Source organism: Bos grunniens, chromosome 2 (assembly GCF_055505025.1).
Source record: "Bos grunniens cultivar Pamir isolate PY7600 chromosome 2, Bosgru_T2T1.0, whole genome shotgun sequence".
Taxonomy (NCBI): domain Eukaryota; kingdom Metazoa; phylum Chordata; class Mammalia; order Artiodactyla; family Bovidae; genus Bos; species Bos grunniens.
This window is the reverse complement of record NC_141166.1, coordinates 10586481-10613304: the sequence shown is the minus strand read 5'-3', so window position 1 is coordinate 10613304 and position 26824 is coordinate 10586481. Positions and strand designations below refer to the sequence as shown.

The following is a 26824-nucleotide window of genomic DNA, read 5'->3' as shown; positions in this document are numbered from 1 at the left end:
AACCAAACTCCTAGGTAATGTTCCACACACAGCCCAGAAATGCACTTTCTTGACTAGAAACTGGAGTTTCAGAGGCCCAGAGCAAAAATACCCATTAGCAGTATTACTTGCCAAAATATAGATATGAAAAGTTTGCCATTTAGTTTTTCCCCCCGCGAGTTCTAGGAAGGCAGCTTAGTTGACAAACATTAGCCAGTTGTCTCTGTTTCCCCCCCTCTCAATGGAGAAATATACAAACTATTCATTCCTGTCCCTGACCCAAATATTAACAACCACACTTCGTTTGACAAACACTTGATTGAAATCAATGGAACAATTTTTACCTCATGCTGAACACAACAAAAACCAAATCTTGCCTGCTGTGCTCCGCAACTAGATCCAGTTACTCCTGGTTGTCCTCCAACCCAGAAAGGAGGTGGAGTGCGTATTAAGAACATGGGCCTTGGAGTCATGGGCCTTTGTGTGTGAGCTCAAAGAAACTCCTTTTCTCAACTGTAAAATGGGAGCCAGAATACTTACCTCACAGGCACAGAACTGTTGGGGAATTATTTGCAGTACTCTGTTTCGTACACAAGTAGATACTCAATAGAAAGTTGTTGTTTCAAGTTTCACTTTAAACGTCCATGATAATACCATTTTCTGTTACTGCTTTTGGTTTCTCCATTGTGTCCCTAAGGAAATAGATGAGAGAAACTATATATTGCAACATTAACCTTATAAAAGTAACTGTGTCTGGCCAACATCTACCATTTCATTCAACAACTACTTAGTAAGTGGCTGCAATTGCCAGGCTGTTCTGTAGGACAGGAATATAGAAATGAACCAAATAAACTCCCTGTCCTCAGAGAACTTACATTAATTACAGTGGAAGGCAGTAGGTAAGTACAATATACAATAAGTCTGATGGTAACAAGTGCCATAAAGAAAAATTCAGCAGAGAAGGGAAATGAGGCAGGGGAACAGGTTGCTTTTTTTTCCTTTTTTTTTGGTCGTATCACATGGCATGTGGAACTTCCCCAACCAGGGATGGAAACCCATACCCCTTGCAGTGGAAGCAGAGTCTTAACAACTGGAACACCAAGGATGTCCCAAATCACTATTTTAAATAAGGTAGCCAAAAAAAAAAAAAGGTAGCCAGGGAAAGACTCACTGAGATGATATTTGAGCAAAGACCCGAAAGAGATGAGGACTTTAGCTATGCAGTTATCTGGCAAAACAGTATTCTAGACAGAGGGAACAGTAAGTGCAAAGGTCTCAAGGTGGAAACAGCTCTCTATGGTGGAATGTGCAATGGGGAAGAGAGAAGAGGAAACCAAAAAGGTAACAGCAAGCTAGATAACTGAGGGCCAGGTAGATCATTATAAGGATCTGGACTTTTATTCAGAGTAAGGCTGAAGCACTGGAAGATTTTGATCTCAGATTTTAATGGGAGCATTCTGGTTGCTATGTTGAGAATAGGTTCAAACACCAGGCAAAGCAGAAGCAGGGAGGCCAGTTTGGAGGATATTTTAAAAGTTTAAGAAAGACACGATGGTTACTTGAACTACAGAGATGGTAGCTGAACGGAGGATTATTTTTTGAAGAGTACCAACAGACTGGACGTGGACATGAAAGGAGTCAAGGATGTCTTTGGCCAAGCGATGGAGTTGCCATTTCCTGAGGCTTCTAGAGGAAGAGGCTTCTAGAGGGCTTTTTAGGCATGTTCAGACTGAACTTCCAAGCAGAGATGTCAAGAGGACAGGTGAATGCTCTAATCTGGAATCAGGGGATAGAGCTGGTCTGGGGAAATATTTCTAAAGAAAAAACACAGAGATACTCTCTTTGCCAACTATTTTCAAAAGGTTTCTTTTTCTGGGGTATCATTACTTTCTTTGGCTACTTAAACCCACTTTATTTCAAGAGGCTAATAAGATTTTTGAGTCTCTCTGGTGGTTCAGTGGTAAAGAATCCGCCTGCCAATGCAGGAGACGCAGGTTTGATTTCCCAGGTCGGGAAGATCCACTGGAAAAGGAAATGGCAACCCACTCCAGTATTCTTGCCTGGGAAATCCTGTGGACAGAGCAGCCTAGTAGGCTACAGAGCTTTCTTAAATTCAGACTTACACTGTGGAAGGTCAAGTGGAATATGGTACAGAAATGACAGGGGCCAGGATGTCACCATTTAGGGAGAGAGCATACATACCAAGGGAGATTTGCAAGAACAAGACGAATTCCCCCAAGCCCCCAAAAGGTCAAGATTTTAAACAGTTTGAAAATAAAAAGCCTCACAAACGTCTTACCAAGATTTAATGTACATTTATTCTTAACACGTGGAACATATAGTATAAAGATTTCATACTGAATAAATGATATTCATTAAGCCAAAAAAGGAAAAAAGGAGGAATTTACATCAAGTTTTAGCTACATTGTTTGAAATACAAATATGCAGATTTTATCACTGAAAAAATCTCAATTGTGTTTCTTCATCAGGAACTTCAACTGAACCTAGAACTTTTTCACACCTCGATTAGAAAGAAAACAAAAACAAAAACAAAAACCCAGAAAAAAATAAACTATAAGTTGATTGGCTGCTGAGACAGCAAGGACTTTTTACAGAGACCTGTACAGCATCACACCAAGAGGGGCGATGTCTGGCAAGAGATTAAATAGCTGTGTCTCGCTTTGTGCAGGTCACCAACTCGTTAACTCGTCATACTATAAAGGGGTACCTGGGAGGGGGACCAAACTGTGGGGATCCAAGGGTATGTGCAATGTACAACGTCATATATATACACACGTGGCAGCGCAGCCGCTGCAGCTAAAGGTTAAAACCAGTTCTAAGAGGTGATCTCAGGGTTATTCATACAATCAAGGAGGAGAGAAAGAGGTCAGGGTGTTGTAGGTTCACACATGATACTTTGGGGGAAAAGCCTTTTTTTTTTTTTCTCCTCAACGTTTAACTAAAAACATTTTTAAAAACTACAGCTTGCTGCTGACCCAGCGTTTTCTCTTGTTTCCATGTGAGACATTATTATTACAGTATGTTTACAGTATCAGGTGTACAGTACAGTACATGAAAGGGTCTACACTCTACTGCACAGGCCTCTCCAGTGAACAGGGTCTGTCCACAACTGCGAACTTCTCGGTTCCTGCAAGATTGTGAATGTACAACAATAAACCACACACAGTTCAGCAGTCACCTTTTTTGTCCTTCAGGGTTTTTTTTTGTACTTTTTTTTCCTTTTTTTTTTTTTTTTTTTAACCATTAAAAACAGTTATGAAATGTGGCATCCCCTTGATGCAAGGACCGGGAAAGCCATTTTTATTTTATTTTTTTTCCCCAAACTCACTGTAAACGACAGTAACTTTGGTTAAAATAAAAAAAGTCTTCTATGTAGGCAGAGCTTTGTCTTTTCAAATAGGGCAGGGTCCTGAGGGGAGTAAAGTGAGGACAGGGACTAGAAAGGTGAGGGTGAAGAAGGGGTGAGAAGGGGGAGGAAAGAGGAAATAGGGGAGACTTCTTTTCCCGGGGAGAAGCTGGACAGCACAGGGTAAACTGGATTCTGAGGTGGTTTTGCATAAATAAAGGGCAACAGTCAGTTTCTAAGTTCTCCACACACGCACACACACACGGGGAGGGAGGTGTCCCACGGCTGTCATGACTGGCCAATCAAAAACAGTACATCACAAATGACTTGTGAAACCAGTGAGTTCATCAGCGGTGATACCGAGATGTCCAACAGCCGTGACTCATACAGCGTGAACTCTGAGTGGTTCTCGTCCACCTTGGCCAGGGCCAGCAGCGCACGGGCAGCCCGTCGCATCATGTCCACACTGGTTGGCTCAAAGGGCGGGTTCTGCATGTGGAGCAGGCTGGCCTGGCTCTGCTGGAACTGTGTGGCAGCAAGGCTGTCCTCCAGGAAGCCCAGGAGGTTGCCGATGCTGCCCTTCTGTACTGCGATGGCACGGGCTGCCAGGCTGTCGCCCTGTGCCAGGTTGGCCAGCAGTACTACAGCCATCTCCCGGCACACTGGGTTCTTTCGGTCACTGAGGAAGCGCACCATGGTGCTATACAACTTCTCCAGGCGGCTGAAGGGGGGCGTGGCCAGGATCAGGTCCACATTGTTGTCCTGGATGCTGAGTTTGCTGAGGGTTTCCAAGACCAGTCTCTGTGGGGAGAGGACGGCGTTGGGGCCCAGGGTGGAGAAGGGGTCCTGGGCCTCAGCTGAAGGGCAGACTGCCCAGTGTAGGAGTCCGTCCAGGACAGGCAGGCAAATGCTCTCGGGGTACGGGGAGAGGTCCAGCTGCCCCGAGATGTTGGCGAGCGTGACCAAGGTGTTTTCCCGAAGCATCTCCAAGCAGTCCCACCACCACTCCACTTTGTTGCAGCTCACCCCTTGGTCCTGCTCCTCCTCCTTCTCGTAAGTTAGTGGTGCCTGCTTCCGTTCTGGGTGCTTGTGGTGCAGAAGGATCAGCTTGCCCAGGATCAGCAGCAGCCCCGGGTGTTTGGACATCTCAAAGTCGTTGCCTGGCACAAATGACAGGCTTCGGATGGTGTTGGAGACACAGATGCAGCGTTTGGCAAGGGAATCCTGCCAGTCCAGAAGGGTACACAGTGGGGTCTCATCTTTACTGTGGGGTTCATCCTCTAGGATCTTGATGTTCCGATGGCTCTGCGCTGGGCTGATGCCGAATGGGAACTTGCTGCTTTCCTTGGTGGCCTCTACACTCTTAGCGCCCTCCTCGGTCAGTGTGCTAGACCTCGTGGACAACATGTCGTCCATAGTGGCCGTGATCCGTTTTTCTGGAGGGCCATCAGGCGGGGGGCCCTCCTGCTCTGCTGTCCCTGGTGTGCCCTCTACTGCTGTGACATACTTCCGAGGGACTGGGGGGCAGGGCACATGAGGCCGGGAAGGCAGCAGCTCTGTCTTGCTCTCAAAGTGGGTCTGGATATGCTCAGTGGTGTCGCCCCCACCAATCCGCCAGTGCAGCAGGCCGCTGTCAAACTCCTGCACGCGCCCAAGCTTATCTGAGCAGTCCACCACAAACGGGTCATTCTTCTGCACGATCTTTACTGGAAGCTTGTCAAACTTACTAATCAGTTTCTCCTCACTATTCTCTGAGGCTGCTTTGTCCTTGCCCGAAAAGGCCATCTCCTCATCATTTTCAATTACTTCCTCCTCTTCTTCCTCCTCTAGTTTGTGACCTAGAAGGTCTTCCTCCTCCTCCCCTTCCACAGGGGCTGGACTAGACGCTTTGCTGAATCTCCCAGGGTCCAATAGTGTTCTCTGTCCTGGGTCACCCACCTCATACTCCTTTAAAATGCCAAAGATCTCAATCAGGCAACGTCGGAAATATTCCACAAGGAGTTCGAGCAACCCTGGGAGCTAAAAGAGAAAGAACAGGAACTAAATTAAGGGAGAAAAGTGGCTAAGAAGAGAATCCTTGACTTGAGAGGCCTGCCAAAGTCTTCTATTTAACCTCCCCTCTTCCCTTCCAGATCACACATCTGTATCACTGGGAGAGTCAGGGTTCTTCTTTCCCAAAGGCTGTTCACAAAGCAAGTCATTAAATTCTCCTCTGCCCAGCACAAAGTTCTTCCTTCAGCCCAGTCTTCACAGAAGCCTGCGTCTGCAGATGGACATGCTGACCAGCAACTCTGTACCTTACCTACCAGGGCCACCCACCTCTCCACCTCACCTTTCTCAACCAACTTCTGCTTTTCTTCACCAGGCCCAGTTTCCTACCTATTGGGTCACTGCCATTGTCCCTCTAGGAGGACACTCTACATTCCAGTGCCAGTGGAGCCCAAGGCTAGGCATGCTGGGATGATGCCTTCTAATACAAGGCAGGCTGGACAGATGTTCGTCTACTCTTCCCCAACCTCCCCAACTTCCCAGGAGGCTGGGCCTCTATGCATCACCTAACACAGTAAATGGGATGAGGCTTGTGCTCTCTGAACACTGCTCCAAGCTGGTACAACTTTCCAGCTTAGATCCTGTGCAGGCTATTTCCTACCCCTAGCAGAAAACATTAATCCAGTAAGATTAATCTCTGGCTGAAGAGTATAACTGAAAGGAAAAAATAGGGCTTTAGACTTAAAAAAGGATCCAGGTTTGAATTCTGGCTTGTCCAGGAACTATCTGTGTAACTGAAAATTCTGAGCTGCAGCTTTCCTATCTTTCCACTGAAAATGAGGCAAATTCCTAAATTTCATAGCGTTGTTCTGAGGTTTAAACGGAATATGTCAAGTGCCTGGCTTATGGAAATTGCTCAATCAATATTTGTTCCTTTCTTTCTCATGGGAAGCAGGCTTTGGATTCAGAAAGACTGCTAACAGCTGTGTGAACCTGGGCAAAAATAAGACTCTCAGCCTATTTACTCATCTCTAAGCGGCCACATCTGCTCAGATGGCTACAGTGAGGATGACACAAAAGAAAACACAAAGGACCTAGCACGAAGTGAGGGCACAGTAAATGGAACTATTAATAGCATTGCCCCGCTAGTCAGTTCCTTGACAGATGAGCTAGGAGGTACTGAGGATGATCAAAAGACAGAGTAGGGTGGTGCAGAAGAACCTCTTCCTAGCTGAGAAAACTCCCAGCTACATGTCTCTGCAGAGAAGTTTTGGAATTTGGAAAGCCACCTCTGTGTTAACCTCCCCCACTGCCCCACAATGTACACTTCTTCACACTTTCCATTCTACATCTTAGGAAAAATGGTTGTCAATAAAGACTTCATCTATTCAGCAAGGGTGAAGAAAGAAAGGGAAAATAAAGAAACTGCTCTGCTCAGGGACAGAGACCACAGGTTCATGGATAGAGACCCCGGGTTCTTTTCGGTCTAGAAAATATGGTGTTCTCATTGGCATCAGCAGAATCCGCCCTTCTTACCAATACCAAGAAGTTTCTCCCAAATTCCCTTTAAAGTCAGTCCTGATCAACTAACACAAATTATCAGGCCTATGACAAGGGGCAAAGTATTGGCATAGAAGGTATCAAGACAACAAGTGAAATAAAGGAGACCATGCTGGCCAGGGAGGGTATTATTCCCTGGTCACTTAGCACCATCTACTTTAAGAAGATCCCAGGCCCTCCCGGTGTTCCCCCAGCACCTAGACTCACCTGACTGAGGTTGAAAGTCATGATGCTGTTGTCATCGTACAGCAGGATGTTAATGGTGTCTAATGCCCACGTGCTCTCTGCCAGCAGCCCAGACTTGAGGGACATCATTACCCGCCATGCCTCCGGGGTTCCTGAAATAAACCTCCACGTCGTCCATCCACCACGCCCAGGTTGGCAGGAGGCCCCCCACCCCAGAGCTGGCTCATTAGTCAGGCTACTCTGAGGAGAACACATGGTGAGAGGCACTTCCCATCTGCCCCTCATGGCTTCTAGGCTCGCTTAGGACATCACTGCGTGGCAATTCCTTTAGTAAAGCCTGACATCGGCTGATTTCTTCCTTACTCAAAGTTCTTTGGCTCTATTTTAGTCAACACTGGACCAGATTTTAACTCATCCAGAACATCAGGATGGAGAGAGAACACTGAACCAGATGTAAAGAGGCAGATTAAGCAACCCAATCAAGGAGGTCTCCTTACCAATGTCTTTCATTGTGAGCCGCCTCCGCTGCTTCAACACAGGCTGTGTGGCTTCAACAGAGCCAGGTGGGAAGGTGATGTCCCGCCGAATCAGAGGGGGCTGCACAGGAGCAGGTGCTATGTGCGAGGCGGGTACTGGGGGCCCTGCCTTCTGCATCTTCATCCCAGAGTGCAGGAATGGAGACTTGCTCGGAGAGGTGCGGTTCTCCATTGGCCGGGGCAGGGGAGCGGGGCTGGATACCTGAGGAATGTGATTCTGCATGCTTGGTGGGGGCTGGTAGTTGGCTGGAGGGGGCCTTGTCATGGGGGGCACGGGGGCAGAAGGACCATAGGGGGGCTGGCGTGTGCCATGGGAAGGCCACGGGCCTTCATGGTTGGCCCTCTGATCCGTGTGCAGCATTTCATCTGTTCGGTTCACGCCATGATAGGTGGGGCCTTGCGGGGCCGAGCCCGTGCTCTGCCTGTTGGCGTAGTTGTAGGTCATGTCATTGCGCCCCTGCCACATGGTGCCTTGCTGGGCAACCTCAGCCGATGCCTGTATGGGGCCGCCCATCATCTGTGGTGGCATGTTCTGCTGGGCATTGGAGCCAGGGGGTGCTGAGACACGGTCCCGGCCAAACTGGAATGGAAACTGGTTCTGGGGGCCGCCTGCTGGTCGGCGCTCAGTAGCAGCGGTGGCAGTGGCAGGATAGGCGTTGCCGTACTGGTTGTACACGTCCTGCTGAGGGGGAGGCTGAGCAGCTTGCTGCTGGTTGGCAGGTGGGGGCTGGGCGGGGGGCAGCTGCTGCTGCTGGGGCTGCCCCTGCCCCGCACTGTACGGCACGCTGTACATCTCCCCTTCGTGCCGCTTGGCAGGAGGGCCGTAGGTGCCATCCATCGGCCGCTTGTAATTCTAAGATGGGGACAGAAGCAGAGAGAAAGTTAACACTCTGCATCCGGGGACGCAAGACCACAGCTGCCAAGATGCAACACCAGACACGTGCTGGGCTTACTTCTGCCCCTCTAGGAGAGGGGACACAGACTCCACGGGAACAAAGGAGTCACCTTTACGAGTTATCTTTTGAAGCTCCTTCTGAAAGCAAGAATCATTCTCTATTCCCTCTGGCTCTCCCTTGCTCTAAGCAGAAAAATGTAGAAAGGTTCAAAAATCAAAATACAAAATACCCTAACCCTCATGGAGCACTGGAGATGGGCCTGGACCCCAAACAGGGAAGAAGAGACTGAAAGCTTGGCTCTTCACACAAAACTGGCTGTCGGGGTGGGAGAAGAACGCCAAGGAATCTAAAGGGACTTCTCAACTCTGCCTGCTGACAAGGCTCTTGGGGGGAACCCGTAGGCCAGCCCATCCACTGCCCTCCTCACCTGCTGCTGCTGCTGATACATTGTGGTCTGCTGGCTGGGGAAGGGGCTGCCGGAAGGGGTGCCTTGAGCGGAGAACTGATTGCCATAGGAATCATGTCTGCGGGCAGGAGAGAAGCGGATGGTCAGGGTGGGAGTGGGGAAGCCTGAGTCACAGCAGCGCGGCGACCAGGCTTTACTCACCGTTGCTGCTGCTGCTGCTGCTGTGGCGGGTAACGGCTGGGAGAATACATCCCCGAGTCTGGGTTGGAAGGCATGAGATTCGGCTGTGGGGCCCCAGTGCCCATGTTTCCCTCGGGTCCTATGCCAGGCTCCGTCCTAAACAAAATCGCAAGAGCAGGTTGAGTCCATGATAGCTGTGGGGTGTTCGGGTGGGACGGGGTGGGGGTAGGGGGACATGCTTACCTCACTCTGTCATAAGGACCTCCATAGGGATAGTGCTGTCGCGGTCCCATTGCCACATTTCCCAGCCCAGGGCCGGCAGCTCGACTGTAGGGGTCCCCCATCCCGCCATTGGGGCCCTGACCTGAGGACATGAAGGGATCGCTCCCCGGAGCTGAGAGCAAAAGGGAAGGCAGTGAGTAAACTGGTGGGTCAGCGGGCCGAGTAACCTCTGCCTCGCCTGCCCCCAAAACCCAGACCCTCTTCAGAGCTCAGGTTTGTTCCGTTTTCCTGACCGGTTTGAAATAGAGATCTAGAAAGGCCCCAACTAGCAAAGAACACATACTTGTAAAGGATGATGCGTGAGCCCAGGGAGAAGACGACAAGAAAGGAGGATGAAGGGGATGGCGTGACGAGCAATAAGAACCTTAAGCCACTCCAACGCCCCCATACTCTGGCCCTGCCCTGAACGACAGAAGGCCAACAGCAGTCAGTCACCTTTCCTCATGCTGCCGTAAGGATCCTTATTTGGCTCATAGGACATGCGCCCCATCATGTCGGAGGTATTCATACTGGGCTGGTACCCAGGGTTTGGAGTCATGGAATTCCGCTTCTGGAATGTGGGGTCACTTCCATCAGGAAAGGCATCCTGGATCCCAACTGAATTGCTCCTACTCAAGAGTGAAGGGAGCCAATTAGACCCTAAATAAAGCAATTCCTCCAATAACACAAGGCACATGGGAGTCACTGGTTGGACAGAGCAGGGACATACCCTGGGTTACACAGCCTGACCCTGCTCCTGGCCTTACCTCATGCCTGGCAAGGGGGGGATCTGGCTGTGCGGCGTGGATGCTGGAGTCGGTGGCTTCAGGTCTCCTCCTTCTGCCATGGAGCTGCTGGTTGACTGAGGTGTCTGTGGCCCCTGCATTGACCCTGATCCCGCTGTGGACAGTGATACAGGATGAGCAGGAAAACTCTCACAGAAACACACACATGCCCTAGGATCTCTTTGAAGAGGAACACTAAAAAGGCTAGAACTAGGGTTCTTTAAAACCTAAATCACCCTTCTCAGCAGATCTGCAAGGCCAGTAATAAGGGAATTTGAGGGCTCCATCGCTTCTCGCTGCTGTTCACGTTTGGAGACCATTAGCATGCTATGCTGGTGATGACGTGAGTCTCTGTCAAGATTCCCAACTCTTTTTCTTTACTTCCCCAAGGACCCTGTCTAACCTATTATACCTTGTAATGCTGGTACACAAGCTCCCAGTAAGGGGCCCTGGAAAGCTGGGTGGTGAGGTCCCCTCTTACCCCAAACCTGCAGAGCACTGTAGGAACCTAGGAACTCCTATTCTCAAGCATCTAACCCAGTGTCACCAGCAGTTCAAATGTTCCCTGAAGCCGATGAGCACAGTACCAGTAATTAACGCTTCCATTAGTTACCATTCTCAGCAGCAGATACCCCGCGGCTTTGGCCTCCCCAGCTGATGAGTCATCTCAGGCACTGCTTACACCCTCGGAGGTCAACCCCAGGGCACATGTGTTCACACCCACCTTCTAGGAGCCCTGGCCTTCCTCCCTCGACATGCCTGTCCAGGCCCCATCCTCCTCTCAGAAAGGAGGGTGGGCAGAGGCGCTCCCTGCGGAGTACTCCATTCATATTCCCGCCCCACACCCTCCTTCCCATTCACTGCCATCTCAGCTCCCTGGGGAATTCAGGGCTCTAGTCTGAGCAGCATTCTTAAGGCGCTGACATCAGTGGGCCAAGGCTCCCAGATGGCCTGCCTCACTGCTATTTGTCAGATTTCCCGACTTGTTCAGTGTCCCTCCCACTCACTAGTTTACAAACATTTGGCAAGGCGCCAGGTGCACAATGAAAATTTAAACTTAAGGGTTGCTGCAAACTACCTCCCAAGGGAGTCGCCACCGCCCGCTCTTCAGTCTGCCAACCTGTTATGCTCAGTGGTAGGACAGGACAGAGTACACATCCCTGGTGGCAGCCACTGGTGAATGAGGAGCCTAGGCCCTTGGTGAGGCTGCTCACCCCATCCTTACCAGGCGAGGGAGGCTGGATCTTGGGCTGGGACTTCTTGGAATCAGCAGCTGCAAAGATGTCTGGGGGAGGGTCTTCTCCCCGTTCGATCTTGCACTCAAAGGCATAGAGACACTGGATGTACTGCTTTTTCAAGGAGCTGGCAGCACTGCTTGAGGTGCCGACATTGAGGTTGGTCGCAAGTTCCCGCCACTTCTTGTTCTTGTTGACCTGTACAACCAACCAGAAGAGTCGGGGTGCATCTTCCATCTGGCCTTCCTGCCCACATACCCCGAACCCCATCAGGCAACCGACCAGGTACTCATCTTGTGAAACCACAATTCTCAGTTAACCACAGAAGTTATCCTTGCTTGGTGGATAGTACACAGCCAACATTAAATCCATGGCTTCCCTCTACCCTCAGCAGGTTTTATCCACAGATCACTGCAACTGTCAGACAGCGCTTATTCAAAATAGGGCGAATTTTACATCACTATTAGTCAGAGAGATCAGAATTCAGAAGGTATATGCTTTGCGTTACACAAGTGTACTGTTGAAAAACGATGTGCAAAGCACCATCAGATCCAAATCATATTTTACATGCGCTGATAAAAACTAACATTTTATAAAATGGAGATGTGTGGCAATATCAACAACCACCCTGCCTGACTTACTTTGTCAAACTGGGGGTTTTCATATCTGATTTTTTTTTTCTTCTCAGTGTGGGGCTTCTTACAAATTTGACATTCTGTGTCCCTGCTCCCGCATCTCAGTGACGTATGACTGCAAGCCCCTCGCCCTCAGCAGTCACTGTCCTGACTACCCAGGAGATGCTTCAGGCCCCATGACTTCATTTTTACCTTCCCAGGGATCAGTCTAGAGCTCTGCTTCCTTTCCTCAGCTTCAGAATACACTGTCTCCCATCCCTACAATTAGTCTGTCTGCTTTAGCCAGGCAGGATTCCTTCTTCACGTAATTGTTTTTTGACTGCGCTGCACAACATGCAGGATCTTAGCTCCCCGACCAGGGCATGATCCCGTGTCCCTGCAGTGGCAGCGTCTAACCACTGGACCACCAGGGAATTCCCCTTGAGGTATTCTTATGTTTGTTCGTCCACCACGTGATAAGCCTGTCTCTCAAGGGCTACAAACACCAACTTTCCAGTCCCAATCCACAGGGAATTCAAAATGTTTTGACACCTGTTGATCTGGTACCTGTGACACCAGAGACAAGAGTGATAAGGAAGCAAAGAAAGGAATAGTTTAGATGGAGGGGAAATGCCAGGAACACTTCCTAGAGCAGGCAATGTCTGAGCTGAGACTTGGAAGGCTGGAGGTGGCATTGGTAGGGTATATTCCAGACCCTTTCCCATCTTCATGCCATCAGGGCCAGTCAACTGGAACAGCTCCTCACTTGACCCAGACCCTGTTAATCCTTCAGAGAGCTCAGGACTCATCTTTTGCCTTCTTGGAGCCTTCACAAACTAACTCATAACAGCACTCTATCTTCTCTGAACTGTCTTTAGAGTTCAATCACATCACAGCATCTAAAAGGCTGGCAACCTTTTGGAAACTGGAAGACAGACCCCTGGGCTTTGGGATTCTCCCTATACCTCATTTTAGGCCCGGTGAATCCAGAAGCCCATGCAATTAAAAAGTATGCCAAACCTAACCCAATGCCCCTTTTCTCTACAGGTAGGAGTGCCCTGACTATGAGAACTCAACACCAGGGAGAATGGCAGCAGTGAACCCAGGTCACCGCAGAAGCCTGCTGGGCTCTGCTTCCCACGCTGGTTATGTGGCAGTGTGCACGTGTCTTGTTTTATTTTGTTTTCCTTTTGTGAGGGAGGGGAATAAAGCCTGAGGGAGAAGGAATTCATAACTGACTGTTGGTTGGCTTCATTCCAATCATTTTCTCTTCTGCTGGTGACAGCTGTTTTCCTCTTCTGATTTAGAAGATTTGGAGTCCACCCCTTCCCACTATGCATCCCCCTGAGCTCAGCTGCACATTCAGATCCAATAGCAAGCTCCTGGTATGATGACTACAGAACATACATAGGAAGAAAGTTTGCAAGGCATGATGGACTGTCTGCCACGATTGCCTCACCTGTTTGACTCCTGGGCTGAGTATAAAATAAAGATTTAAGCTATCAGGGCAGGCGCAAGGCTCAGGGTGGTGTTCAGTTTGGGTTTCCAGTGGAGATTAATCCATTCATTTAAGTCTCGCATACAGAGTAACTAAACACAATTTCCCACCTACTTCTTCCTTCATAAACTATTTCTACTTAATAGCTCCTGAAGTCCCATCTCCACTGGGAAGCTTTCTAGAATGAAAGGATCAGCAACTATTCTGGCTTCCCTTGTACCATCCTGGAGACCAATTTATGTGGCAGAAATCTTGCTCCAAGTTTTGTTTGATTATCCCTAGCTTTCAACAGTCTAGCAGGATACACACTGTCCCTAGATTACAAATAAGAAAAACGAAGGCTCAGAGTGGTTACACCTCTTGATTAAGGTCACTTAGGTTGTAAGTGGCTAAGAAAGAATTCAAAACCAGACCCCTCTCTGAATCTTGCCCTTGTCTCATACTCCAAACTGCCTGCCATGGAATCAGAATGCTCATAGACTTGCCCTGTTTTGCAACTCAGGGGGACTCTGGGCACATATAAATTAATGCTAATACTTCACGCTACCCATGGAGATCTCAGCCTCCTCCCGTGGCCTTGTCTTCTGGAAGGCCTGGGCTCCCTGGCCTGTCAGTATGTGACTCAGAGAGCAGGGGAGGGTGATGTGCCTGTGGGAGGCATGGCACCAGTGAGGCCACTGAGTACCTACAGAAAGGCTTGTTGAAACCACAGGGGGAGCCAAGTGCCAGGCACTCACCTGAGTCAATCCACCAATTTCCTTCACAGACACATAGAGGCGGTACAGGTCCAGAGGTTTCCTACCCACAGCAGGCAGATTTGTCATGCCCATGGCCTTCTCCTCCGTGAAGGCCAGATAACGGTCCACCCACATCTTCCTCTCAGGCTCACCACCCAGCTCATACAACTTGGTGATCTTCTCATTGGTTGTAGTAGAAGAACTGGATTTCTGGAAGGGGCAGGTCAAGATTCATAGGAACTGGTCAGATTCAAAGCCTATGCTAGGGGTCTCAGAAGCCCCTTGATTAGGGCAGTAGTAAAGCTTCTCACTCTGGGGTGGTCACTAACATCTGCCCTGCCTTCACAAAAACCAAAAGGGAGCTAGACCTTCCTGTAAAGAAAGCAAGCTAACCCTGCCTATACATTAGGTATTGAGTGCTGTGCCAGAGGCCTTTATGCAACAGGTATTACAATTATCCTTCTCTTAAAAGGTAAGGCAGCAGGCACCAAGGAGGCCATGCCTAAGATCTCCTAGTGTTTCAGTAGCAGGACTGAGAGTCAAACCCTTGTCCACCTGACATCAATGTCACTAATACACCCACACCACTACCCAGGAGCCTGGACACGCTTTTACAGACGTTTCAGAGAAATCAAGAAACTCAAAAATATGACCTTGAGACGATAGACTAAAATGAAAAGGAACTTTTCCTCCTCTTAAGAAAGGAAGGGTTCTGCATGAATGGCTTTGGATGACTATCCAAGACATGAGGATGACTAAAAGGGTCTGGAAGCCAGAGGTGAACGTCCACAAGAGGTGGCAGCTAGGATTGTTATTTCCCCTACTTTATAAGGTAGGGAAAATGAGGTATGACGAAGGGCAGAAATATTTTAAATGACTCAGATACTGAGCAGGTCCCCAGAATGCCACACAGCCCAACAGAGAGCAGACCCAGGACCAACCTGAGAGAGGTCAAGGACCCAAAGCCCACCTGCCTCTTCTCCCCCTTTATGGAACATAGGGTACCAACCATTCCTGCTGTTCTGAGTCCAGGAAGGTCCAGGAAGACAACAACCAGTCACCCATGACATACGTCATCTATCAGTACATAAGGACAGGGGTCACAGTTTCAGAGAGTACAGCGTAGAGAATTCTACTCTGCCAGTCTGGCATTTCCTCCGTATCAGACAGACATGAGAACACTATGTTATTTACATTAGGACCCCTTGGGCTAACTCATACCTAATTCAATGAACGATTATCCTGGGACTCTTCATGGTTAAGAAGAGGTAACAACACCCTTTGCCAAGATTATCTAGTCGGTGTCATATAAAAGGCTGGAGTCTAATCACCCTTTCTTCTTTTTCCTTCCTATCACTGAAAGGATGGGACAGAAAGTTGAGGAGTCAAGATATAAGCCATTACCTTGGATTTAGATTCCGTCTTGGGTGTCCCATCTGCCTTGTTGTTCATTTTGGAGGCTGGAGTTAACTTGACATCCCCAAGACCCATCATCTCTGGACTGGCTGCCATTCCTACAAAAGAAGAGAAAAGTCCGATGGGTTTGTGACATAAAGACCGTTCTGGAAGAAATCCCTGGGGTGATGCCTATGACTTACCTGCTGAATTGTTGGCCATGGTTCCACCCATGGGATATGGGGGTCCCTGAGGGTTGATCATGCCAGCCATACTATTAATCCCCTGTCCATAGGGAGGTCCAGTTCCCATTATGCCCCCTTGATTCATATTGGGGTAGCCGGGTGGTCTAAGGAAGAAGATGCAGAGTGTGAGAGACAAGAGTTAGAGACACTAAGCTTTCAAATTAGGGATAAACAGGGCTGTGTGAGCCGAGATCATCTAGTTAGGCTTACAAGGGAAAGTCTTATGGGCCCCACAAACTACAACCATGCACACAGATATTCTTATTTTCTACCACCCACAAAAGTTCTAAGAGGGTTTAAGCTCCCAAAAGGAAATCATCGCTCAGTTTTAAAGGATGCACTCCTTGAAGAATGGAGTCTTACTGTGTCTCTTAAATACTACTTCCCTTTAAGGCATCTCCAAAGTGAAGCTGTGTTTCCATTTAGGGGCCCTCACTATGGCAAAAGGCCTAGATTAAATACTCAGTTTTACTACTCTGTCATGTCACCCCAACCAAACTCACAGCATAGCACCTGGAGGGTCTGTGTATTTTAAACTACACCTCAAAAAAAAAAAAAAAAAAAATCTTAGTTTTATTTATTTTTTGGCCACACTGCACAACTTGTGGGATCGCAGTTCCCTGACCAGGTATTAAACTTGAGCCACAGCAGTGAAAGCCAGAATCCCAACCACTAGGCCGCCAGGAACACCCCTTTGTATTCTTCCTTGATGGGCCTACTGCAAACTTTGTGTTTCTATCATCCTAAAGTACTATCAAATCCACCTCTCTTTATTCAGTCACCCTATTCTACCTTTGTTCACCAGCATCCCAGTTAAGAATCACTGTAAGAACTGTCAGCATCAACAATGGGGTACACAGACAGTCTTCAGAAACAGCAGAATCATAGTCACTGAAGCCAGTGGCCAAGGAAGAGATGAATGTTGAAGTCATAAACCAAATCACACAAGCCTTCTGCACTTTCGCACCAGAGTCAAATACAAAGGAGCACACAGAAGAGTAAGCGAGACGGCAGACCACAACCTCACCATCCTCCATTTCCCACACCGCAGGCGCAAATCATGTGCATCGTTCAAAAGTATTTTTGGAAACCAAGAAGCTGGATTGGCAGAAGAAATAAACTCTGAAAACCTATTTTACTAATCAAAGTAACGTATACTTTATAAATTTCTTTACATATGATGTCTGATACCAATCTGAGATGCTTACAAGTCAGCACTTCTGCTGTCTTTTTCACTGTAAAGAAACCTGGTTTTCTAAAGAGCTCTCAATAAAATGCCTATTTACCAAGATAACATGGTTTAGGTCCAGAAGTATCTCAACGACCTAAACGACTCTGCAATTAGATTAAATGCTCGCTTCCCAATTAGATGAAATGCTCTCCTTGCACTGCTACTGTCCCCCTTCACTTCCCAGGCCTTACCTGTTTTGGATAGAGTTGGCAGCAACATGCATGGCAACAGCAGTTTCTTGAGTTTTCCGGTTCATGCCCCCGGGAGGGGGACACATCCCTGACCCAACCTGAGGTGGCATATTGGCCATGTTAGGGCCATAAGGCCGGTTGCCCATGGAGGCGTGACTCATCCTCCCGGGAGGGAGTGTGCCATAAGGTGGTATGCCAGGTTGCCCATGCATCTGACCTCCAGCACCCATAGGGTTCATGCTTCCAGCCATGCCTGCACTGGGGTAGTTAGCATTGGGCAAGGCATTATAGTTTGGCTGCCTGGGGTAGCCTCCTGAGAGGGGAAGGAGAGAAGATACAGAGACTTGGTTAGTGACTCACTGGCAACTCATTAATAATGCTCAACTCTTAAACTCTAAAGACATAAACAATGGGAATCATTCAATATTTGGTCTGGAAAGAGACCAATTTCATGGTCTCTTTAAAAAAACAACAAAACCTCATAGTCCATTAAAAAAAAAAAGTTTAAGGAGGGTGTGGCAGGAATGTATAAAGCCAGGCCTCAGTTGCCCCTCATCTTAAAGACAGCACAGCACAGGGCAAGGCTGGCTGGCAGGCAAGGCTGGCTATGCTGCTAAGCCAGGTCCTTCACCTCCCAGATTCTTCCCTTTCTACACACTCATCTTCCATGCTCTAAGAAATTCAGCTTGAGATCCATCTAGGGCTGATTTTGAGCAAATATCTATTCTATTGGGACTAATTTACTAAAAAATAAAAATTAATAACCAATAATTACCACTTACTAAGTGTTTGTGCTCTGTCTTGGGCTAAATTACCTTATCCTCATCTTACAGATGAAACAGAGGCTCAGAGAGATTCAAGGACTTTCCCATGATGGCAGTCCTGCTCTACTTTAAGACCTGGCCTGGGTGGATTTAAGGCAAACATAGTTCTACTCTTATAACCCAGATAGCAACCTATCAAACAAGGAACTCTTTTCTAGCCTCACCCCCATGTACTCCTGCCTGGGTAGTATACTCACCCTGTGGGCCGTACTGACTCCCCTGGGGACCATAGCTCCCCATGGAGTTCTGCTGGTAGGAGCCCATGCCTGTGTGCATCTGTCCTCCGGAAGGCTGACGTGGAGATAAGGCTGACCCGGGCTGGGGGGAACTGTACTGGGGCATCTGGGGGTTCCTCTGCATGTAACCTATTTGTGGGTAGTGTCCACACAGTTATTATCTCAGTACCATGGGAACGAATACTCTCCCTTATCCTAAGACTTCACCATCTACATTTTCTTTAGCAAATACTTACATGAAGTCTCTTATCTGTTGTATAATTATGTGCTCTTTTAGGCACCCTCAAAAGTGACATAGTCATTAACCCAGGGCATACCAACTGTTTCTACTAAATGGAGGTTTGAGGAAAAAAAAAAAAAGCAAAGACCCCTGCCCCAAATCCCTGATAAACGCTGTAGGATTTACAGGGTAAAGATTTGATGCTGAGTATTTAGTATTTGCTGACCAAATTAGGCACAATGGAGGGGTAATCCATCAAAACACATGACCAATAAAAATGGCTGTGGGGAGATATAATTCTGGAGCCACCAAGATGGCCAAGCCCATCCTAATTTCACAATCTGCTGCTGAGATTGTCCTAAGCTTCATGGTCATATAGTTCTCCAAAAGCTGTTGCAGAGATAATGAACCAAAGGTCTGCCTCTGCCCTCCACCCCTCTCCCTTGAAGCCCAGGCTCTCACCTCGATCTTGGGCAATGCTTGATTGGTTCATAGAAGGATGCATGATGCTGTCCGACTGGCCACTGGGTGGCCGAGGTGGCATCTGGTTGCCTGCTCCAGAGAGAGAAAGAAGTAAGCCGGTCATGGCTACACCTGGAAAACCTAGTCAGCAGGTTAAGTTCGAAGTGGAAATGGCTTCTGGGAAGGCCAAGAACCTCCCAGGATCACATACACTGGAGGATCCAGCAAAGGGGCTCCCATCTCCTTTCTTCAAATGCTGAAGGGAATCTCTCAGCCAGTGGAAGGCCGGGACTCCCTAATATCATGCGGGGGAGGAGGTGGAGGTGTGCGGGGGTCACAGCAGTCCTCTTTCCCTTTCCCCAGAGGTCAGTACTTGATAGTACCTGGCACTGCAGCAGGCGAGAGTGGTCCTGAGCGAGACTGAGCAACACTGGCAGGAGAGCCAACCGGGGACGGGGAGGGGCCTCGGATGCCAGGCAGGTGAGGGGAGGTATGGGGAGAGAAGGGAGACTGAGCTGGATTACTCTGCTCCCCTTGGCTGCTGGAAATCCCTGATGTGCTCACTCCAGGGCTCAGAGCTCCTTCTGTCCCCATGGGGAGATCATCTATTGAACCAGACAGATCCTGGAACATATACACAAGGATATGGATTAGCAATTTTGAGGTAGAAAGATTCTTTGTTCAACAATCCTACTACAGGATTAACATTTTCCTTAAACAGCCCAAAGTAAATACAGGGCACACATTTATGTACTCGTGATACTAGAGCTTACAGTATACAGCAAACACTCTATTAAGGGCTAGATACAGAATAGTTTAGACTCTGCAGCCCATACAGTCTGTGTCACAACTGTTCAACTCAGGCCATCAGAGTACAAAAGTAGTCACAGACAATTCGTAAACAAATGGATGTGATTGTGCCCTAACAAAATATTATTTATAAAAACAAGTAGCTAGCCCACAAGCTATTGTTTGCTGACCCCTGGTCTATCTACCAGAAGCAGATTGAGTACTTTCATCTTCTTTCCCAGCCCCAACTTCTATAGTCAAAAGAGAGCAGCTCTGTCAGTGAGCCTTTAGTTCTCTTCCAACGGGGAAACTTACAACACTGCCAGCATGGCACCAGGAGCTACAAGAAAATGTTAACAAGTTTGGGCAACATTCACAGATCCCCTCTGCATCAGATTATTATAACCTACATTTACCAAGAACTCACTCCAAGTTGCCATACTTTAAAACATAAGGGGTAGGAGGTAAGAAAGGGATATATTACACAGACAATTCCTTAACTGCCAAGAAGGCCTGGGACTACATTCCTAACACCTGGCCAATAACAGGGATGAACAAATGTTTGCCAACTGAACAAACCAAGTTTTTTTTTTTTTTTTTTTTTTTTAGTTTTATGTTTCAATGAGAACTTGGTGTTTATTTGGGGGTTGTGCTTAGGGATTGTGTCTTGAATTAAACTGTAAAGAGTTCACTTTTCACTCTTAAAAAAAAGTTCACGCTCCATCAGTAAACCCCAAGGTTAGCACTTAGGACCTCAATATGAAAAAATACTCTGAAAAAAAAAAAGAGGGACTTCCCCAGCAGTTCAGTGGTTAAGATTCCACACTTCCACAGAAGGGGGCATGGGTTTGATTCCCTGGTCAGGGAACCAAGATCCTGCATGCCATGTGGCCCAGCCAAAAAAGAAAGGGAAAAAAAGGAAGATATTCACCCCAGAAAATGCATCCCCACCCCACCCCAGCCCCAATTTCACTCTCTGGCAACACCACAGGCTCAACATCATACATTAACTTCAAGCTGGGAACTAACTACACTTTGAAGAAAGGATGAAAGCTTTGGGAACAGGCTCAGGTCTGGGAAAACCCTAAGGCTCAAATGGTTAAGAAAAGAGTTCTCTTAAAGAGACACATCTGAAGAGGAAAAAAATCCAAAATGGCCTGATTTGAGTCTATTCCTATTCCCACAACAAGCTCACCTTGGAAAGTTGAGTTGGAGGAGATTCTGACCCTAGAGTCAGACAATAACACTGGAGATCAAGAGTACCTCTTACGCTCTCCCCAAGTGTCCAGGTTGGCTGGACCTTTTGCAAACCAGTTGGTTACTTTACTAGGTTGGGAGTATTTCTGCTGAGTTTTGTGGGAACAAAGCTTGCCTTGAAGGCAAGGCAGGCAGGTAGGTGTACATTTGTCTGTGTTCAGCTCTCAGGGTGAGCTGAGATTTCAGAAAATGCTAGCTTTTCTATAAGAAGCAGACCCAGTACACCATAGCATGCTTTAAAAATGCAATTAGAATTAGTCCCAGCACGGACGAGAACTTAAGAAGCCCTCCTCTAGGTAACACCAAAGGGCCTCTTTCTTTTCAAAGGACTAAAGCACCTGGAGTTCTAAAGAGCCTTGGGTTCATCCCAACAGAGGATTTCTTCCACGTTGAGGGCTAAGCTGTCCCAGGACACCTGGCTTCTGAACCAAGAAGGGTAAACCCAAAGTGGCAGCAAGATGACAAGAGGAGCCAACTGTGTCGGCCAGAAAAGGCCTCGAAAGCCACTTGTTAAGCCCTGGTCTATAACAGAAACCACAGCCCAATGCTCTGTTTTAGGGACCATGAGCTTCCCTCGCATTCCTTCCTACTGTCTCCATTCTTTACCAAACCACCAGCTTCTAGTAATAAGAGCTACTTGCTTAGAGGAAAAAGAAATCAACATATTTTGGAACAGAACAAGAATCAACGGTCCAGCCATAAGACAAGAACTCTTCCAGTGGCCTTGAAAAATTATTTTAAACATTTCTGTCTTTAATTAAACAAGTAAAACATGAACAGTTTCATGGTAAAAATAGCTCAGATAGTACACGTAAACTCAAAGTCCCCCTCTGTTCTCGTTTGGCTGCTTTCAATAGAGGCACCCTATTCCATTTGGTATATATCCTTGGACACCTTCTGAGGAACTGAGGAGGGGGAAAAAAATAAAGGATGTTCAACAACACTAATTATCAGGGAAAAGGAATTCAAACCATAACGAGCCTCATGTCTATTAGGATGGCTATTGACAAAAATAAAGAAACCCATTTTGGCAAGGATGTGGAAAAAAGGGAACCCTTAGGCACTGTTGGTGGGAATATAAACTGGTACAGCCGCTACGGAAAACAGTATGAAGGTTCCTCAAAAAATGAGGAAAAAAAAAAAGGACTACCAAGTGATCCAGCTATTTCACTTCTGGATATTTATCCTAAGTAAACCAAAGCAATCACTTAAAAAGATACACATACTACCATGTTCACTGCAACATGGAAAAATTATTTCCAATAGCCAAAGCAGGAAAGCAACCTAACCCCAATGACAGATGAATAAATAAAGGAAATGTGGTGTGTACACACACAAGAATACTCAGTCATAAAGAAGAACGAAACCTTGCCATCTGTGACAACACGGACGGACCTGAGGGGCATTATGCTGAGTGAAGCAAGTCAGAGAAAGTAAGTACCATACGATATTACTTACATGTGGAATCTAAAACAAACAAAGCCAGCTCACGTTGGTTGGCTGTCAGAGGGGGAAGGAGAAATGAGAAGGGAGTCAACAGTACAAACTTCCAGTTATAAAATAAATAAGCCAAGGGGGTGTGATGTACAGCACGGTGACTAGAGTTAATAAAACTGTATATCTGACATCTTTCAAAAGTTCTCATCACAAGAAAAAAAATTCTGCAACTATATGTTAGTCACTCAGTGGTGTCCGACTCTTTGCGATCCCATGGACTACAGCTCTTCAGGCTCTTCGGTCCATGGCTTTTCCAGGCAAGAATACAGGAATGAGTAGCCATTCCCTTCTCCAGAGGATCTTCCCAACCCATGGATCGAACCTGGGTCTCCTGCGCTACAGGCAGACTCTTCACTGTCTGAGCCACCAGGAAGCCCTGTAAACTTTAGGGATGACGTTAACTAGACTTGCAGTACTCATTTTGCAACACATGCATATACTGAATCATTACATTATACACCTGAAATGAGTATTATGTTGTAAGTCAATTGTATCTCAATAAACAAAAATAAAAGGAAAAAACCCTACCAGCTCACCGACCACTGCTACAAGGTCAGAGTAAAGCCTGCAAATGCTCCTTCAGTTAGAGTGTGTTATAAATCAGGCTCTCCAGAGACACACAGGTGAGTGTCCTAGTGCAGCTGAGGGATCCCAGGGGCCTGGAGGCCTGTGGTGGCAACGTGGCGGCTTCCTTCACAGAGGCACTCTGAGGAGAGCTGTCAGTTTTGGTAAAGTGCCCTGAGGCTCCTCTGGAGAAAAAGTACTAAATAAACCACTTGTCAACAGCAGCCCACGTGGACTGGAATGCCTGGGCAGAGAATAATAGTAGGGAAAGAATCAGCATTAATCTTCTTATCTCTCTCATTTGATTGGTATGAGGCCAGTCCCTCAAAACTACCGTTGTCATCAGATGGCAAGTGGTCAGGGGAGGGGTTGATTAAAAAAAGAAATTTTTAAGAATCAGAATGTTGGACTCCCCTGGTGGCATAGGGATAAGAATCCACCTGCTGATGCAGGGGACACGGGTTCAATCCCTGGTCCAGGAAGATTCCACATGCTGCAGAGCAACTAAGCCCCAGCACCACAGCTACTGAGCCCACACGCTAGAGCCCGTGCTCTGCAGCAAGAGAAGTCACTGCAATGAGAAGCCTGCACACCGCAACTAGAGAAAGCCCCCGCATAGTAACAAAGACCCAGTGCAACCAAGATAAATTAATTGAAAAAAAAAAAACAAACTTAGAATGTTAGCACAGGAAAGAACTGAGCATTTATATGAATATTAATGATCATTTGAGCATCTATGATGCTTCAGACATTTTATGGAAGTGGAAGTGTTAGTCACTCAGTCATGTCTGACTCTGACTCTTTGTGACGCCATGGACCGTAGCCCACCAGGCTCCTCTGTCCATGGAATTCTCCAGGCAAGAATACTGGAGTGGGCGGCCATTCCCTTCTCCAGGGGATCTTCCCCATCCAGGGATCAAACTCGGGTCTCTCCTGCATTGCAGGCAGATTCTTTACCACCTGAGCCACGCTATGGAGTTCCTTAATTATCCACAATTCTCAGCTGTAGATACTAGTACCACTAATACGTTAAAAAGGAGTAAGTTGATTCTCCGGGAGACATGCCCAAGCCACCCACCAAGTAAATGACAGAAATTAAGACTTTGAACCCAGATCTGCTGAACCCCAAAGCCTGTGTTCTCTCTCCATTATGCTGTGATACCATAAAGACTGAGGAAAAAGCATCACAACCTTGAGTTAGGAGACTAAAGCTCTTGGTACTTATCAGTTGTGACCTCGGGCAAGCTAGCAACAAGCTAGGCTTCAGTTCTATCACTTAAAACGACAAGATGACTGGACAAATCTGAGTCTGTGATGCCCCTGGGGCATTTGCAAGAAACTCTACTGGCACCACATGGTCAGGGCCATATGGAAAATGCAACACCAGCAGCAGTACCCTGGAATAAGAGACACAACACAACAACATGCGGCAGTATAAGATGTAAGACACACCCATCAGCTCCGGCAGCTAATCACAGGAAAAGTTTTTATTGGGAAATGAGAGGGAGAGGTAAAGGCGGAAGACTCCAAAAGAGGGCTCCCCGCTCCATCTACATGGACACTGCTCTAAACTCCATGTCCTTTTATTGCACAGGACACACCTCTGCTTTCTACCCTACAAAAAGCCAGTTTTTCAGGTCTTTTGTTCCACAAAGAGCTGGATGTCTGGTTGTTGAGTCAGACCTCAATGTGCCTAACGAGTTCGACTTTCTACAACACTTAGCACACAAAGTCCAAACAATCCAAGCCCCTGTTCGCTCCTTCTGCTGGGCCACCTTTTAGCATTTCAGGACTCTGGGTCTCAGTTCTCCCAAGTCCACCCAACAGGTGCCTTCCAGGAGGACTGCTGAAAAGAACTACAGCAATGCCCTGTAAGTGGAAAGATCTCTTTTCCCAGCTCTGCTTTCCTCCAAGCACAATCCTGCTGAGAGACAGGAGGTGAGGATCAGCCCACTCAGTGCCCTGCCAGTTCCAAGGAAGCAGCAGGGCCAGGGAGAATTTCCTCACGTGTTTCCAACGTGTTTCATGCATTTTATTGCTCATCTACCATGCAGATCAAAAGCGCTGGAGCAGGTCCAACTATTTCACACAGAATCTCACACTCCAGGCTGGCTACAGCCCCGAAAGCCTTCGTTTCTTCACTTGAAATACTGCCCAATGTTATTTTGGGATATGACCTGATAGAGGAAGCCCATAGGGATTCCATGACGATAAGCGTTCCAGCTGTGATTGGTTGCCCAGCCCCAGCGAGTGCCAGCATGGGTTTGTCAGGCTCTGCTGACAAACAGAACTCAGCAGCTAACACCTTCTTTTCACACCACAACAAAACCATGCCCGAAAATCACACAGGCCATACCTCATTGGGGGCGTGGGGCGGGGGTTTGCTAGTGCTCTCGCAGGAAGAGCTGCGAGTTCTAACATGAATCGGCTGCCTGACTGAGTACATTTTCAAGCAGAAAGATACCAGATCAGGGTTACAGAAGGGGGTTAAACAATCTCCCAACAGAGACTCACAAGGATGACATCAGTTCATTTTGCTGAGCAGATTAAACAACATCAATAAGGAAGTTTCATGGCAATGTTCAGTTCAGGGTTTTCTCAGAAATTTGGCTGAATCCTTGAGAAATGGAGCTTTTGTTAACCCCCCAGATGGAGTTCTCATATTCTTCACTTGTGAAGAGCTTTTGCCAAGCTGTGCTGACTACTGGCAGGGAAACCATCCACCCCAGGTAAATACTACACACACACTTGTAGTAAATGTGTATGTGTGCAAGCATGGGGTGCATGTGAATGTGGTAGGAACTTCACAACTCAGCCATACTCACTTGAATGACAAGTCCCGGATGAAAAAAGTCCAAATGCACAGACCGAAGAGACCAAATCTGCACTAGCACTCTGTCAGCCTAGCCTAACGGGCCCACGGCCACGGAGGGAGGCTGCTCCCAGGCTGGAGAATGGGAGGAAACCCTGAAGAACACAGAAGAGGCTGGGAAACCTAACCTTTGATGAAAGGCAGGTGGTAGGAAAGGAGGCAACAGTTTTGACAAACTTCAAGGAAAAGACAAACTTTAGGAATGACTTAAGACAAATAAGTTTTGGGGAGGCCTGATTTTTCATAAAGCCTTCTTTAAAGCAACATTTATATGTCAAGGATCAGAGGAAGAAAAGACTACCTCTATCAAACACCTCCCCCGCCCCAAATATTCAGTACAATGATTCTCTTTCTTTCCTTCAGTCTTTGCTAAATAGAAAGATGGGTGATCTGACCCACCCAGACTTGTTCCAATGAGGGGTCTTCGTCTAAGAGATTAAATGCCAACCCTCCCTAGAGAGCAGTATTGGCTGAAATGCCAGGAACGAATCAACACACAGAAGAGGCTGCCTCTTACTCCCCAGTCAGGGTTTAAGCAGGCACTAAGGAAGAAACGGGCTTCCCGTGTGGCTCAACGGGTAAAGAATCGCCTGCAATGCAGGAGACCAAGGTTCGATCCCTGGGTTGGGAAGATCCCCTGGAGAAGGGAAGGGCTACCCACTCCAGTATTCTGGCCTGAAGAATTCCATGGACTGTATAGCCCATGGGGTCACAAAGAGTCGGGCACAACTGAGTGACTTTCACACTTCAAGGAAGAAGAAAGAAAAGACAAGGAGACTGGCACTATCCTACAGTTTGGGACCATCATCCTG

At 47.5% G+C, this 26824-nt stretch overlaps 1 protein-coding gene across 6 annotated transcripts in view; it reads right to left on the bottom strand.

Annotated features, from left to right (window-relative positions):
• Positions 1–2274: 2274 nt before the first annotated feature.
• ARID1A (AT-rich interaction domain 1A) overlaps positions 2275–26824 on the bottom strand; it is a 68598-nt gene continuing 44048 nt past the window's right edge. For 3 of the 6 annotated variants that reach the window (XM_086330089.1, XM_086330132.1, XM_086330143.1), the window contains exons 5-20: positions 19417–19657; positions 19034–19123; positions 18313–18480; positions 17292–17604; positions 15828–15973; positions 15634–15743; positions 14230–14439; positions 11371–11578; positions 10128–10260; positions 9817–9992; positions 9343–9493; positions 9121–9255; positions 8941–9037; positions 7579–8470; positions 7103–7233; positions 2275–5365 (exon numbers count right to left, since the gene is read on the bottom strand). In XM_086330089.1, coding sequence (XP_086186215.1) covers positions 3635–5365; positions 7103–7233; positions 7579–8470; positions 8941–9037; positions 9121–9255; positions 9343–9493; positions 9817–9992; positions 10128–10260; positions 11371–11578; positions 14230–14439; positions 15634–15743; positions 15828–15973; positions 17292–17604; positions 18313–18480; positions 19034–19123; positions 19417–19657 — 4932 coding nt within the window. In that variant the 3' untranslated portion in view covers positions 2275–3634. The remainder of the gene's footprint in view (positions 5366–7102; positions 7234–7578; positions 8471–8940; positions 9038–9120; positions 9256–9342; positions 9494–9816; positions 9993–10127; positions 10261–11370; positions 11579–14229; positions 14440–15633; positions 15744–15827; positions 15974–17291; positions 17605–18312; positions 18481–19033; positions 19124–19416; positions 19658–26824) is intronic. The other 3 variants (XM_086330099.1, XM_086330110.1, XM_086330121.1) reach the window with 3 other exon arrangements.